Genomic DNA, 17,279 nt, shown 5'->3' with positions numbered 1-17,279 from the left:
AGGATGGAGGAAGAACGAGATGATCATTCTAGCTTTCTTCTCCTTATTGGTGTGGCACAAGAGCCTTCTTGTCCTTTCTGCAATGGGTCAAAGGACATAAGAAGAAAGGTAATTTATATGCTCTCAGTGAATAAATAATTCATTTCTTATGAAGTCAGTCTACCTGTTGTCCCCTGATATTAATTTTATGTACTCCCCACAGAAAAAACCCTGGTTTTCCCCAAAACTTTTCTGGAAATCCAAGCATTTTGCAGACTGCTGGGATCTCACAGGCAACATCTCCATAAAGAGATGCTGATACCTCCTCCAGATCCTGAGAAAGAGGAACTGTGGCATCCTGCCAAGTACCTAAAAATGGGTCATTTCTCTTGGCCTCAAGGGCTCTCTCTTTATAAAAGCTATCCTTCCTAAGAGCTAGCTCTCTTATTATTTTGTTTGGTAATTCTATTGAAAAGACTTACCGGAAAGAAATGCCCAGGATGGCTGCAGATTGCAATACTTTAAAAAAATTTCTTGTTTAATGTTTAAAATGTGGCAGAGTAGCCGAATGTTGCACAGAAACTGACTCAGTACAATGGCCTCTTGGGATGTCAACTCAGTTTGTGGAAGCCTTCCTATCGACAAGGGTAGTTTTAAAAAACAACACTTGCAAAAGTGCAAAAATAAAAATTGAGCTCTTAAGGCAAGTTTTTCAGCTTCAGTTTTAACCAAGTGGTGCAATGAATGATGACGTGGTTCACATTAATAAACAAATAAGTAAACAAGTGACTCCATGCAGCAACCAAGAATACACTAGCAGAAATGAACGTCTGGGTTGCTAGCACAGAGCATCATTTGGACAGAACAGGGACCCCACCAGTTTGAATTATGCCACAAAGTTGCATCAAGGGATTCTCAATCTTTCTGCTTAGAATATTCCTTCTGCTTCATCATTCAGGAACTTTGTCTAGCTTCCTAGTTTTATTCAAGCATCCTTCCAGTAGCTGGCTAGCTATCTTAAGTTTTAGTACAGACGTGGACATAGATGGGTTAAATAATGTGGAGAAACCTCTTCCCATCACAGCAATTGTGACTTACCGAGAGATGGAAGTTCTCTGTAGCGGAGAACTGTCCACTTTGGACGACAACCGGGCTCCCTCTCACTTCAAACGATCTCACCAGGGCACTGATTTATTTGGTGCTCTTAATTCAGAATGTCAAAGTGTCTTCCAAAGGTGATTTCTTCAAAAGCATATTTGTAGTTAGTCAATGACAGAGCAGTTGTTGGGACAAATGTCCCAACAAAATAGTCTGACCAGGTTACGTCACCTCTTTTATGTTCTTTGTTCATAACGGTGGTGAAAGGAAGGACCATCCCTCCCGCCTTAGAGGGGTTTCTGAGACGGAGGGATCTGGGGGTGAGAGAGCTCTTAGAAGCTGTCATACCCTCATCCTGGATTGCTGAGACAAGAGCCATCATCAGGTTAAGTATGCCCAGTATAGGCAGATGTCAAGCACTCCTAGTGCAATAATATCTAGTAGTTGTTTCAAAAGGGGAAGTTCGAAGTGATGGTAACAGGAAGAAGGTTCCTTTGGTAATAAATTGTTTTTATTGTGATAAAAGATATGTAACACAAAATCTACCATGTTAATCATTTTAAGTATAGAGCTCTGTGGTACTAAGTGCACTCAGACTGCATTCAACCATCACCACTGTCTGTCTCCAGCACTTTTCCATCTTCCCACTGAAACTCTATATCCATTAAACACTAACTCCCAAGATTCTTTAAAAAAAAAATATTTAAGACCACATTGTCTGGTTTCCTGGTTTAAAACAAACAAACAAACAAACAAACAAACAAACCCAAAACCCATAATACTTGTTTTAGCAAGGTGTGGTCTCTTCCCAGCTATTAAGGAAATCAGACCTGATTCTCACTGATGAAAAATTATCTCAGCATGGAAGAACCTACTGTTGACCCCATTTGTAGGAGACCCATTCCTTCTGCTTTGGAATCATTAAAGCCTGGGCAGAGGAGGGCTCCCATTCACAGCAGAAGCCTGACACATGAAGAGGTAGAATTTTCTCCATGGATGGTGTTGATTGGAAATAAAAGGGGGCGGGGGATGGGATCCTAACATGAAGGGACCAAATAGAAAGAAGGCCCAAAGGAAAAGAGAGAAGAGAGGTTGGAGAGAATTGCTCTGGCTGTATGTGGGTAGCGGCTACTTTTTTAGACAACACAGATAAGGAATATTCCTATTATCAGGAATATTTATTGGGCAGTGCTGCTACAGAGTATAGTTTCTAGAGTTAGATGGACTTGATCCTGCCTATGTTGCATGTAAGTTCTGTGAATTTAAGCAAGTCATTTCATCTTTCCAAGCCTCAGTTTTCTCATCTGCAAAATGGGGACAGTAACAATATCTTCCAGTGGAAGAGCCAGCTAGTTGGGCACCAAATAATTGTTTTCTTTTCTATGCCCCAATGAGATCACATTTCATAGCCTCCCTTGCAGTTCAGGGTGGTCATATGTCTAAGTTCTAGTCACTAGAATATAGGCAAGCAATGCCAAGTGCTCTTTTCAGCTAAAACTTCTGGAGATAGCCCTCTCCACATCTTTTCTCTTCTGTGTGCTAAACTCAAATAGCAATGAGGCCCTAAGGTATGGATGAACTACAAGATAGAAGCAACTGGGTTTTCAAATCACTGTATGAAGGAGAGACAACACTGATTAGGAAGATTTCTCTTTGACTGTTATGAGAGCTAGAAATAAATTTCTACTTCATGGGTTTTCTTAGTTACTGCAGTATCATTCCACCTAGGGTAAGTATAGGGTTGAATAAGATAATCTAAGCAAAGTGTCCAGTGTCGTACCAGGTGGCTGGTGAATGCTCAGTAAATGTTAGCTCTCTTTCTGTAGCAAAGAGCAAGGACCACAGAGCAAGAGAGACCTGGGTTTAAATGAGGCTGCACTACTTAAGCAATTTGCTCAAACATAGTCTTAAATTCCCAGTCTGTAAAAAAGGGGGAATATTAATGAAAAATGTTAGAATTATTAAAGTTGAGAGAGTATGTAGGCTTTCTCTCATTTAGAAGACCCCTTTATTCCTGCATGATTTCACACTATTTAAGCTGGTTATTGCTTTCCCATGCTGCAGTATTGATTACAGATCTCAGTAGAGGCAGCCTGCTGGGTCCGGGATGCCACTTACTTAAGTGGAGTTAAGAGTTCCTGTGCCATGGCTGATCCAATATAGAGACACCTAGATGAGTCTGCAATCCTCTGGTAATTGTGAGACATTTTGGCTGAGTGAACCATCCACAGGCACAAACCCAGAAGCTCTTGAGCCCAGAAAAAGCCCTTGAGCCCAGAAGGCCATAAAAAAGGCACTTAAATTTTAACAGATCTCAAGAGAACATAACAGGTCCATGGATCATTCAAGCTCTTTTCCCCCCTTTTAGTTTTAAGGTAGGTAGAGAGGGAAGTGAACTTGCTTTCAACTGCCTGAAACTGTCTTTATTACAGGGGTTTCCAACAATGCCAAAGAGAGTTACTGACGGACCCCTTAAGTCCACCTTCTCGTGTTTTACACCAAGAATCAGAAAATGTTGGTGTAATCTATGGGGTACCTTATAATCAAATCTATGGGTTTTGGGGAATTATGGGGCTGAATTGGGGTCACTGTCAAGGACTGAGATCTGGGGGTTAGAACTCAGATTTTTGTTTTGTTTTGTTTTGTTATTTTCTTTTCAAGCAGTAAGAGTCAGGAGGTTTGTTAGAGAAAAACAGGATGAAGCAGAAAGACAAGTTGGGCAACTAAGCCCAACTAAGGATCTGAAGAAAAATAAGAGGCACTTATGAACCCAGGAGTTAGGAGTCACATGGTGTTGGGAATAAAGGGGGAAGGTCCAAGGCAAACTCCAAAAACAGACACCTGGACTCAGTCAAGTCCATTCGGCACTTGAGTGTCTGGCTCAGAGAGTCCAAAGCAAAGACAATGAACTTGTGGTGAAAATACAATTTCAATTCAAGATGGCCTGGTCACACTTGAGAAAGGAAGAGATACCATTAGTTCTCTGTAACCAAAGGACAAATGGTAAGGATTTCATTTAGAAAGATGAGCAGAACGTATACATACATATACTCTTAGCTTTGTGATAGAAATACTGACCAACCTAAGAGAAGTACCAGCAAGTCACCTAGGTTTGGAGAATCAGTAGGAAGACAGTGTTTCTCAATGTGTGCTTGGCAAATGACTTGCACCAACATCGTTTAGGAAAGTTGCTAAAATAAAGATTCCAGGACCACTGGGGTCTAGGATCCTGGTTCAGTAGAGCACCTTTTTGATTGGCCAGAAATCCAACTCCAGGGGTGTCACATGAGGGCTCATGAACATGGCTATTCTAAATCAATCGTGCATGGCTACAGAAAAGAGAGGGCATAAAGGGTGAGTAAGATGAGTCATGGGTGAAAATGTCATTTGTTGGTAGCTTTGGACTTTGGCTCTCCTCTCATGCTGTCATGGGACCTTGAGTCCTATAACCTCTGCTTTGACTTTGGGGAACTTTTTCTCCTTTTTTTCTGTGACTTCCTTCTGCCTGATTCTTTTGCTTGTGCCCATTGCACCATGACTTCAGTGAAAAACTGGGCCTCTCTCTTGCATAGGCATGGGGACGGGTTGATACAGAGATCACCCTAGATACCTCTCCAAGGCAACCATACTCAGAAAATACCTGATGAACTCTGCATGGAGAAAGTGTCCAAGTTACCCGTGTGGTTTGAGAATTAGAGAAGGACACTGGGTGTGGTGCATAAACAACGAATCTTGGAACACTGAAAAAATGAAATGAAAAAATAAACAAAATTTAAAAAAGCATTAGAGAAGGAGATAGGAAATGGCCTTGAGGTGTTTATATGGTGCTGTTCTTTCTTCTTTCTTTTCTTTTCTTCCTTTCTTTCTCTTTCTCTCTCTCTCATTCTTTCTTTCCCTCATTCGTTCTTTCTTTTTAAAGATTTTATTTGTTTATTTGAAAGAGAGACAGGCAGACAGAGAAATAGCATGATGGGGGTGCAGAGAGAGAGAGGGGAACTGCAGACTCCCCACTGAGCAGGGAGCCTGAGGCAGGGCTCAGGATGTCAGGACCCTGGTTTCATGACCTGAGCTGAAGGTAGGCAGTTAACCTACTCAGCCACTCAGGTGCCCCTATATGGTGGTTTTCCAGACTTTTATGTCATGGCATCTTCCTATAATATGAACTACAGTTAGGGTGTTAAGAATGTGTTAAGAATGCCTGCTGATAGTGCCTTCTCATCCTCTTATCTAAGAGCCCTGTTTGGGAGAATCTATTCTAAATACTGGCATTGCCTTCTAAAGAATATATACTGGATATTAATAATGTATTTATGAAATCAAAGGAATTGATTAGTATCACATTTCATGGAATAGAACTTAATAAAAGCACAGTTTAAGAAAAGAAACAAAATTCAGAGGACCTGGGTGGCTCAGTCAGTTAAGCACCTACCTTTGGCTCAGGTTTTGATCTTAGGGTCCTAGATTGGAGCCTTGCATTGGGCTCCCTGCTCAGCGGGGAGCCTGCTTCTCCCTCTCCCTCTGTCCCTCCCCTTGCTTGTGCTCTCTCTCTCTTACTTACTCTCTCTCAAATAAATAAATAAAATCTTTTCAAAAAAAGAGAACAAACAAAATTCAATAAACTTTATATTGACAAATGATAGTTAGAAGGCATAATGGAAGATTCCATTTACAAGAGTTAAAGAAACAAAAACTAGGCATAAATTGAAATATAAATGTTAGAAACCTGTAAGAGAAAAACATTAATTACCCCTACAGACATAAAAGGAGACTTGAACAAATGGAAAGATATGCCATATTCTAGGATAGGAAGATTCAATATTGAAGAGGTTTTCTTTATAATATAAATAAAAATACCATCACATTTTTTCCCCTGGTACTAGTTCTTTGTAAAGCTAAATGGACAGAAAAAAAAAAAAAAAGCAAAATGTCCAGGAAAACCTTTAAAAAGACAAGGAATACAGAAGTGGGAAGAGCTAGCTAGCTCTGCCAAGTATTAAAGTGTACTACAAAATGATTATCAGTAAGAGAAGTCGGTAAAAAGTGGTATAGAGACAGGAAAGGAAGTTACATTTTTCTGAATATATTTATTCTGTAGTTTTAACTTTAGGATCATGGAAACATTTTACAGAGTTATAGAGCAAAATTAAATTTGTAAAAAAAAATTCTAGAAACTGAAAGAAAAATTGAACAAACAGAATGAGAGTTCTATGAGGTAGAGGTTTGGCTATGGAGAAGAACTATTTCAAGAGACTTTAATATACAACTCAGTGTCCACAGAAATTAAGATCCGATGGAGGAAAAGAGTTTTAAAAATTCAAAATTCATGAATTTTAAAGTGTGTACCAGGAAGCAAGGAAACTATTACATACTATTAAGTTCATGTCAAAAGAATTTAAGAATTAACTTAAAGCAGTTTTCATTGGTTAAACGTGCAGCAATTCAAGATTTCAAAGGAATACTAATAACTGAAATAGATAGAAACTCTCAGATATATTAAAAAAATCTATAAATTATTTTTTAAAAAAGATTTTATTTATTTGAGAGAGAGAGTGTGTGTGAGAAAGAGAGAACATGAGCAGTGGTGGAGAGGGAGAAGCACGCTCCCTGCTGAGCAGGGAGCCCATCATGGGGCTTGATCCCATGACTCTGGGACCATGACCTGAGCTGAAAACAGGCACTTAACCAACTGAGCCACCCAGGTGCCCCCAAATTCATAATAATACCGGGGACTTCACTAGTCACCTATGGACGATACAAGAAAAATAGTTTGTTATTCTGAAAAATGGTTTGAAAAGAAGGAAAGATAAAGCATTTTTCCTGTCTTTCCCATATGAATCATTCTTCAGGAAATGAAATATTATTAAAGGAAAAGTTTTTCTTTACAGAAGACATTAAACAATAGTTAAAGATGTAATGTTAGAATTGGAAAGTTACCATTTTGGAAACCTTAACAAACTAAAGAATGTAGGCAATGTTCCTCAATGACTGTTCACACCCTAAGAAAGATGCATCACTTATAAAGCATTCTTGCTAGAAAACAGATCCCAAATCTGATTAAGCCCAACTACTCAGTTATAGGGAACACAGAATATGAGAAATGCCATAGGATAAACCTGTATAGTTTCTTCAATAAGTAAATTGCAAGAAAAGAAAAAAAAGAAGGAACTAACAGGTTAAAGGAGACTTCAGAGTTATTTTGGTCTATGCAGTGCTTGGACCTTATTTAGACCCCAATTCAGAAAAAAAAAGGCATTTTTTTTTTAAATAAATGAGGCAGGCCATCAGTCAAACATGAACAGTGGCAGAATATTTGATGATATTAAGGAGGCTTAGTTAATATTCTTAGACATATAGCATAATTAGATATTATATAATGGTTTTATGATTATACTTATAGAATGATTCCTTACTCTTTAGAGATACATACTGAAGCATTTTGGGGTGAAATGATATCTGGAACAGGGCCACACCATGACCTTCATTGGCCCTCAGCATTTTTGCCTTCATGGGCCCCCTCCCACCATAGTAAATTTTAAGAATCCTAAAAATGTTAGTGCTTTCTGAGGTGAGAAAAAATTAAAACATTTTACTCAATCTTACAAGTTTATTTTTTCTTTTCTAATCTTAAAAGAAATGAAAACAACTTCATGGACTCCTGCTGGGCCTTGGCACTGTTCTTAAAGGATGTGTTTTGCCCTAGTCTAGGATTTGCTTCAAAGCAATCCAGTGGGGAGAGGAAGGGGAAAATCAGTATTAGGGGTATGTGTGAAGGAAAACTGGCCACGAGACAGTAATTGTCGAAGTTGTGTGCTGGGCGTGGGGAGTTACCATATCATCTTTCTACTTTTAGGTATGTTTGAACATTTCCGTGATAAGTTAAAGCATCGGTTTCTGAAAAGGCTTCTTTGAATGCTTTTAATTTTTATACAAAGGAGCAGTACAGAATAAATAAAAAGCAAAAAATAAATAAAAAATAAATAAAAAGCAAAATAAAAAGCTGGTTATTTGAACCTGGTGTTCATGTGGGTCCTGAATAAATGAGAATCAAAGAGAACAAGCCTCATTTGAGACAAAGACCTAATTGTTAAAATTTTGCTGAGATTTAAAATCGAACCCAACAGAGTGCTTTAAAAACTAAAAAAAATTTTAATTCACTTTCTAATTTTTTTGGTGGTAAGAAAAATGACACCCATAAGGACGGAAATGCTGCCTGCCAATATGGTACCATTTTATTTTGGGGCAAACTGGCTAGGGACAGCATCATGAGAATTTCACAATGGCCTTTGTGACAAAATAATGAATACAAATAAAGGGCAATACAGGAAGTCTATCCCGCCTTTCAGAAAAGCTGTGTTTGGATACTGTGAGCAAGTGAGTGCAATATAGGTTTTGTGACCGAGTAAACCAGTATATCAAATACTGGTGTGGGCAAGTCTCCACCTCAACCCAACCCCTACCCCAGTAAGGTTAGACAGCCCTGCTGACCTCTCAGTACATCCCTCTCTCCTCTATCCCTTCACTCTGCAAAAAGGCACTGGGTATCTCCTCTGTGCCAAGCACTGTGCTCAACACCTGTACACACAGTGAACAAAACATGGTTCTCATCCTAAAGGAGCAAACTGGAGAGAACAAGTCAGCCACTGAGGAGACAGATCTAAACAGAAATTTTCAAAGCAAGTTGAGAGGTATTTTATTTTAAGATTTTTTTTATTTGTCAGAGAGAGAGAGAGAGAGAGCACGCGCACACATGAGGATAAGTAGGGGGCACAGGGAGTGGACAGGGAGAAGCAGGCTCCCTGCTAAGCAGGGAGCCTGCGTTTGGGACTTAATCCCAGGACCCTGGGATCATGACCTGAGCTGAAGGCAGACACTTAACTGAGTGAACCACCCAGGCATCCCACAGCTTGAGAGGTATTTTAATGGGGTAGGTGGAGAAGGCTGGAAGGCATCTCACAGAAGAGAAAGAGGAATGTTTTCTGGAAGTGGAGGGATATTTAAGAGACCCAAAGGGAAGTAGCATGTTTTAAGAAAAGCAGACTGAAGAAGGCATCCTGGGCAGAAAGGTGTAGCAAAGCCAAGAAGCCTGGGACAGTGCAGATAGGTATGAATGCTGGGTAGAAAAGTGGTGGTAAAGGGGAGACTGGGTGCTGGAAAATGCTGTTGGAGACAGTAGGCTATGGGAAAGTGGTCATGAAGAAGCAAATGTCAGGGCACCTTGGTGGCACAGTTGGTTGAGTGTCCAACTCTTGGTTTCAGCTCAGGTCATGATCTCAGGGTCACGAAATCAAGCCCTATGTCAGGCTCCATGCTCAGTACAGAGTCTGCTGGAGATTCTCTCTCTCCCCTTCCCTCTGCTCCTCTCACTCATGCTCTCCCTCTGTCTTCCTCTCTCTCAAAAACAGTAAAGTCTCAAAGACTTTAAATAAGTCTTTAAAAATAAAGAAAGAAAGAGAGAAGCAAATGTCTACAACAGGGTTCTTACTTAACATGTGGGCTGAAACCAGCAGCAGCATCGTCCAGGAACTTTTTAGGATGTAAAAGTCTCAGGCCTACTGCAGACCTCCTGTATCAGAAATTCTGAGGACGGGGTACAGCAGTCTGCATTTCATCAAGTTTTCTACGTGGTTTTGATGCATGCTAAGTTTGAAGCCACTGGTTCTCAATCGGGAGTAATTTTGTCCTCCAGGAAACACTTAGCAATGTCTGAGCAGACGTTTGGCTGTAAGACTGAAGGGGGTGGAGTCTTGCGGGCGTCTAGTAGCCAGGGATGCTGCTAAACATCATAGAATGCATAGGACAAGCCCCCACAAAAAAAGCCAAAGGTCAACAGTGCAACTGTTGAGAAGCCCTGATCCTTCCCTCTTCCCTTACTCCCTCTCCCACCCCCTACATCTTTCCTTCTCATCTATCACCCATCATCTATCTCCTTTATTTCCATTTGTTCTTCTACATACCCCAGAATACAGAACACTCACAAGGCCATAAAGGGCTCCTTTTCTTCATTTTAATTTACACCATTGCAGACAACCCTGTCCTTTTATTCAATTAATAATTCCCTATGACAAAGTTGATCTATGGCTAACGGACATATTATTTGATTTCTGCCCGACATAGGGCCAGTTATCCTGCTGGGAATGGAATGGGGGCTGCTCAGAATACGGGTGACAATCACCACCCTAGGCCTGAAGCTGAAGCTCTTGGCATTCTGCATATGAGCTGACACATGAAGTCGCAAACAGCCAGGAGCCCTGACTTTGACGTGAAAGACAGTCCCAATGGCAAGTGAGGCTTGAAATATCTTAGCTCTTATAAGAGACAAGGTATTTGGGACAACTCTGAGCTGTTCCTTGAGAGCATGGAGATTTAAGTGTGTCTGCTGAGAGTTCAAGTACAGAGTCCACACAGAACAGTATGAAGCAAAGATATACAAGGTTACATTAAAGAAGCCGGGACTAAGCAACTGGACAGGATTCTAACCCGGCAACACTGTCAAATCAAAAGAATTCTATCCGAAGAAGGTTTGTGGGACCAAAAGGGTGAAAACAATGTAAAGTTACAAAGACAAACATTGGCAATGCCCATCTAACAGGTTCCAGGGGATTGGGTGCCCTAAAAGAGCAACGTGAATGGTTAGTCTGCCTCATAGGCCTATCTTCCCATAGTGGAGGTAGAGGCCCCAGGTTTTGGAGTCTGAAGCCATTCACCATCCCTGTTATCCAGCAAGGGTGGCTCTGCTCTTGGACTATTACAGTTGCCTGTTGGTCGCTGTCTTTCCTACGGCTGGCCCACATAGAGAAAGTGCCCTGATTAAGCTGATGTGAATGCTGAGGTTGCACAATGGGCATGTTTCTCACTGAGTGTGAATTGATTGGCCTTTCAGTTTATAGGCACCAGTATCTAGGTCTCTACTGAATTTACTTAGTCAACCTGACTTGATAGAATCAACTCTGGGGCATGGATAACATGGAGCTTCTGGACTCCCAAAGCAGGAGGAGGGTCAGAACTCGAACCATAAAAAAGGCTTCCTGGAGTCTGCTCCTGGCATTCTACCTCTTGTTTTCCTTTGGCCACCCTCACCATGTGTCTTTTCTTTCAACGTATATACTCCCATGATACCCAAAAAGCATTTGTGGTAGATTGAAAAAATTGGCCATCATACTTTGCAGTGCTTCTCACTTGAATCTGGGATAGCCATGTGACATGCTCTGGCTGATAGAATATGGAGGAAATGACCTCATAGGAGTTCCATGACTAGACCTTAAGACACTTTGCAGCTTCTGTTCTTGTTCTTTCATAACTCTAAGTTCACTGTGTATAAGTCTCCAAGCTAGCCTTCTGGATGAGGAAAGATACATGGCTCAAATACCCAGTCCTACTAGATGATAGCCAGTCAACCCCAGAAGCAGAGTCACCTTGTAAGTACACAGGAGTCCAAGCAAGACCAAGAGAAGAACCTCCTACATAACTCAACTTGCTCTTGCATAGGCTCATAGGCCAAATACATGGTTATTGTTTTAAGCTACTAAATTTTGGATTGTCTGTTATGGAACAGCAGATAATTGATACAGCAGTGTTTGTATTTTTAATACCTCCCAACTGCACCATGAACTTATTGCCACAGTTTGTCTCTGGGAAGCCATGGAATTTGCCTCTTTACAGAACACAATCAGGATTTATCTTGGACTATCTCCTGAGCTTCAGTGTCTCCTGCAGAAGAAATAGCCCCTGCATCTTTCATCAAGATACTAAGAGATTTGGGTAAGTGATACAGAAAATGTTGTGTTTGTCAATATTCACATGAAGAGAAAAAGGACAGTTAAATACATAAACAATTGCATTTCTCAGACATAGATTTCTGACCTTCAGCCGGCGGTCTGGATCTCCACTGCATAGAGAATTGACTGATACTTTGAATGATTTCCAGGCTGGGCTTAAGTTATTCATAACAACCTGAGGAAAGAAAGAGAGGGAGTGGAGGGATGAGTTGGGGAGGAAATGCTTGACATTTTCACATTTCAACATAAAAACTGATTGAGAAACATTGTGGTGCTTATGAAAAGGACAATTGTCTAGAATAGATGTCTTAATGAAAACTGGGAGTAGAAAACCTTTTAAGGGTTCCCATTAAGTGGGTCATTATGGGCAGAACTCCCATAGTCACTGGCCTGGACTTTGTGTCATAAATAATGACAGTAATACAGTCCAGCATGTGGATGCTGGGGATGACCCCTTCTACATCAATTGGAGTTAGGATTGAGGAGGCAGGCCTGCCTCTGGATCTCCAGTTCTATAGGACTGTCATTCCTATGACAGCGTAAGTAAAGACTATTGGTTGGTGTAGAGAGTGTTAGCAGATCATTTCTACTGTTAAAAAATTGAGTGGTTTTGATAACTCGTGACCTTGAGTCAGAGCAGATTGCAAGTCAGAGGAGAAGTTTCTAAAAGAAAAATCCCAGGAGCATACTTATACCAGCTATCCTAGGAAGGTAGGATAGTATAGATCTTCAGATCTTCAGTGTCACAAACTAAGTCTGTAATAGTGGAATCCTTTTGGAAGCAGCTTACTAATTAATCCTTCCCAAGAATCCATACAAGTCATCTTAGTCTGTCATCAATATGATTCAAATAAGTCAGCTGGGCTTAGAATATATTGAAGTACTAATGTACTTGCTCTGTGCCTAGGATTGTACTGTGTACTTCAGGAAAGGGGTTCCAAGTGTGGTCCTTAGAACAGCAGGAGAATCAGCGTCACCTAGGAGCTTGTCAAAAGTGCAGATTTTTAGATTGCACCCAGACCTACTAACACAAAGTTTGGAGGTGGGCCCCCTATATGATTCTGATGCATGAAATTCGAGAACTACTGCTCTAGGGTACATACAAATGAAGTTAAATAGAATTCTGTCATATCAATTTTTCTTCCTATGAAATTTTTAGTTAGCAGAAGTCTTAGCATTATAAAAAAATTAATTCTCTATCCAAATAACATAATTATTTTATAAGTGATTTTCTCTTCTACTGGATTCCTTAATATAACTATGAATTATTGATTGTATCATGGACTCATTATTAAATTTCTTTTAATGCATTAAAGTACAAAAATAATGTTCCTGTGGGGCCTTGTCTTGTGCTCCGATACCCTGGGGATGATCAAAGTGATAGTGAGAAGAAAAGTTAGATAAAAGTGTTTGGGTTAATTTAAAGTTCTCTCCTTTATATAAAAACACTAAGAAGTGATGATATTTCATTGCAACAGTTTTGAAATATTCAATAGCAGATCAAAGTTTCAACTAGAAATTTCCTATGAAATTAGAATCCAAGTGTGTGTGTGTGTGTGTGTGTGTACTTCCCCCAAGAGAACAGTAGTGTCTAGTATTTATTTCATATCTGTTAAATAAGAAAGAAGAAAAAAATCGATGTCATGTTGCTGACTCATTGGTAAACTTTACAATCACATTTCTTGTAAGACTTCAGAAGCCCCTCAGCAATGAGGTATGGGAGGAGTTCTAGAGATTCTTGGGAATAGGAGAATTTACCAATACCAATAATGAGAAAAGGACTGCTGTCAGGAACAGAGGAGAGAGGGATCTTGTGAGAAAAATCTAATAATACAACCCCATCTCCTTTCTGTCTGCACATTAAAGTCTTCACTCACTGACGAGCAAAAGCACGAATGGACACACCACTTCTAATTCTCACCAAAGTTTATTTACTTTTCCTGGAAGAAGTCTGTCTCACCAAAGGAATCTGTATGTGTGAAAAAGACTCTGTTTGGTGGTAGCAATTAGGTGCCACTCAGGGAAACTACTGCACCTCAATCTGTTTCCCAGGGATTGAATTCCAGATAATCACATTGTACTATAACATACAGTAGACATACTACCTATACTCAACTCCATTCATTATCCATTCTTTTATTAATACATTTTATTAAATGCCAACTACCTACCAGATGATATCCACAGATGTTGCCCATTCAAGACTATTTAATCCTTGTTTACCTTAAATATGACACAAAAAGTTCCCCTAATGCTACTTGCAACTCTCTTACTTCAGGAAAATGGAAATGGATTTCTAATGTGAGGTAGTGGGAACATGGCACCCACACTGTCACCCTATGAAAATCATGACGGTTTCTTCTTCCTTTACTCCACCATTTTGTGTGTGTGTGTGTGTGCATGTGTATACACAACAGTCTTCTCTCAGCTCTGTCATTCATCACAATCACCCCACAACTCCTTACCAATGTACTTCTCATCCCCACAGACTCTCTTTGACTAACTTGTAAATAAAATAAAAAGTGGAGATTGGGGTTGTTTGTCGAATGGGTGTGTGGTACTGGGTGCTGGTGGTGGTAATAAGGGATAAGGTTCGGAGCACCAGGGAGAAAGAAGAGGGGCCTCGAGAAAGAGATGCAGCTAGATCAAGTGGCAGCTGAGACAGGTCAGCTGTTCATTTGATAGGCCTGACATCCGCTTAGTGTACAAACTTTTACTGGGGAGGCAGATCGGCTTCCCAAATTATGGTGAAGCTCAGGACAAACAAACTCAGTTCAAACCTCTGCTATACCCCTGCTAACTATGAGAACTTGGAAAGTCATTTGAGTTCCCAAAGGTTCAGTTAATCAACTACAAAATGGGGGTAATAATAAACATGTCAAGGAATTGTAGTGAGAAGTAAATAAAATAATGCATATAAATCACTTAGCACAATGCTTGGTGCCTAATCACTCTCATTAAATGTTAGCTAACATTCATATTCTTATTATTAATAAATTGCTGACTGTATTGAAGGTCAACAATGGAAAATTGGGTGAGAAAGTGTCTTCTAATAGCTAAATTGAGAATTTAAAAAGCTACATGAGGCAGAGAGTCCTCTAAAAGACAGTGAAGACTTCAGGTCTGAGTGCATAGCTACAGACAGACATCAAGAAATGTAAGACATCTAGAAACGGGTCAATTTATTATCTTAGGAGATGAGATGGCATAGCTGAAGATGACTCTTCTCACCTCAGTTCGATGTACAAGCTGCTGGGTTGCATCATCATTCATACGAAAAATTTCCAGAAATGGGTCAGATTTACTGAAGAAATCCTAAAATAGATAAATAAAAATCAGTTATTCCCCACCTACACATATTTGATCTTGCCTTGAATCAAATGCCACTGGATTTGACCTTCCCTGCTTTGTTCTTGGCTAGAATGAGCTGTTTCTGAAATTCAAGTTCTTTGAGAAGTACATTCTTGGTTAAGTAAAATCTAAAGTATTCTTCAAAGATCAATTCCAATAATCTTGTTTGAAAAGCAACATATCTGTTGTCTTAAAATATTAATTATAGTTATTGTTAAAGGCTCTGTCTGATGATGGCAATATCTGGGTCACCTGTGGATCTGTTTTTATTTTCTGTTTCTTGGTTCTGCTCCTTGGTATACCAGACACTGTGTAAGAAATATTATAAATGCTTCAGATGAGTCTTTAGCTTCTGACAAGCCATTAGAATGGGGGAAGTTACCTAAATCCAATTAGGATTGAGCGATTTCAAGATTGGTTTCTCCAAAAATCTTTAAAGTCACGATATGTTTTTGATTCATCTATTCTTTGAATATTGTCTTTACAGGGCTCTAACTGAAAGGCCTTGTGTTCCTAAGGGCTGTTGTTCCTTGACATGCCCTCAATGCTAATTTTTGTGAGACTCTCAAAGGCTTTGTTTATCTCCATAATCTCTTGGCTCAGGTTTTTTGTTCAGTTTCTCTTTGTGCTGCTATTTGCTAATTAGTGACTGCCTCAGGAGGAAAAGACACAGAGACTGTTTTTCTGGTTCATGAATCTTGAACCATAGCTCTCGCGGTATCCCTGAACTTCAGTTTTGCTTCTCTGAGCCCATGAGATGACAAAGGCCTCTTCTCAGTTTATTTCTTAGTTACTATTTTCTGCTAGGCTTCTTAGCCTCTCTACCCATGGTGTTCTATGAATCAGCCTTGAGGAATTTCCCTGAGTGGAAAATCTGGATAGAATGTCTGAATCACTTCAGTGGATTTCTCTCCTATTTTGGCCCCTCAAAACTTGACTGCCTTAGGACCCCTAAACAGATGTCTCTTGTACCTTACCCAGTGTTTCTAACCACTTTAAGTGGAAGAATAATGTAAAACAAGCGGGTACTTCATTACTGGAAATAATCATAACCATATCTTTCTTTAAACTTATTTTTTATTCCAATGGATTATAAACTCTCAGAAAGGAGGAATTATGTCTGATTTTCTTTTATATCTCTACCATTTCCTCATCTTCCATAAGGTCTAGGCTTTAGTGGTACATAGTGTTTATTGAGTGTATGAAGGGATACATTTCTAAATGAATACCTGGTATAGAATAGGAGGCTATCTGAGCGGCAGCCTTAGTTACCACACTCTTATTATGTATTTCATCAGGTGATTTTCCCCCCCCAGAATTCTAGCCTGCAGCTGAGCAAAATGAAGCCCATAGTCATCTTAGTCTTCAGCTCATCAAAATACTCTTAGGAAATATGCTGATCATAACAGAGTCTTGTGCTTGATGTTACTATATAAGGAAGGATAAAATTTGGTCTCAACCCTCCAAAGGTACCATCTGGTTTGGTGGTAAGACAAGTACACAAATAAATATAACCCAAGGCTAAGAATGAATGAATGAATGAATGAACAACAGAAAAGAGAGAGAGAGTTGATGGATTTGCACTGGAAAATATGGTTGTGAGGAGGGTATTTCTAGGCAGGAAACAGACTGTGTGAAGGTGTGAAAGAGTAAACAGAGGGACACCCAAGGCAGGTTAATTCCACTGCAACCTAAGGATGTGTAGGGGAGGGGTTTGAGAAGGTTCTGGCAAAGTCAGCTCCATGATATGAAGGCCCTTATATGCTTAACTAAAGGCTTTGCACATGCCTTGGGAAGCAGCTGGCAACCAATGATGGATTTTGAGCAGAAAAAAATAAAACTGGCTCTCTATATAGAGTAAAGAATATCAGCCAGGGGTGCCTGACTGGCTTAGTCAGCAGAGCATGTGACTCTTGGGTGTAAAGATTAGTAGATCTATCTATCCCCCTCTGTGTTCCTCCCACCCTACCCAGAGCTAAACACCACAAGCCATAATACCCAGAGTCTGGAATATATCTTTCCACTCTTATTTTTGAAGGTACAAAATTACCACAGCCTTCATCTTGTCAAAAACCC

The 17,279-nt window shown here is 39.9% G+C and overlaps 1 protein-coding gene across 2 annotated transcripts in view; it reads right to left on the bottom strand.

The window, feature by feature from the left end:
- Positions 1 to 17,279, bottom strand: part of CPNE4 (copine 4) — a 475,067-nt gene that overhangs the window by 104,659 nt on the left and 353,129 nt on the right. For both annotated transcript variants that reach the window (XM_032869701.1, XM_032869702.1), the window contains exons 6-7: positions 15,084 to 15,167; positions 11,938 to 12,027 (exon numbers count right to left, since the gene is read on the bottom strand). In XM_032869701.1, the coding sequence (XP_032725592.1) occupies positions 11,938 to 12,027; positions 15,084 to 15,167 (174 nt within the window). The remainder of the gene's footprint in view (positions 1 to 11,937; positions 12,028 to 15,083; positions 15,168 to 17,279) is intronic.

The sequence above is a fragment of the Lontra canadensis genome, unplaced genomic scaffold (genome assembly GCF_010015895.1).
Source record: "Lontra canadensis isolate GAN:19392208 unplaced genomic scaffold, GSC_riverotter_1.0 scaffold38, whole genome shotgun sequence".
In the NCBI taxonomy this organism is placed as follows: domain Eukaryota; kingdom Metazoa; phylum Chordata; class Mammalia; order Carnivora; family Mustelidae; genus Lontra; species Lontra canadensis.
This window is presented reverse-complemented; position numbering and strand designations above follow the sequence as displayed.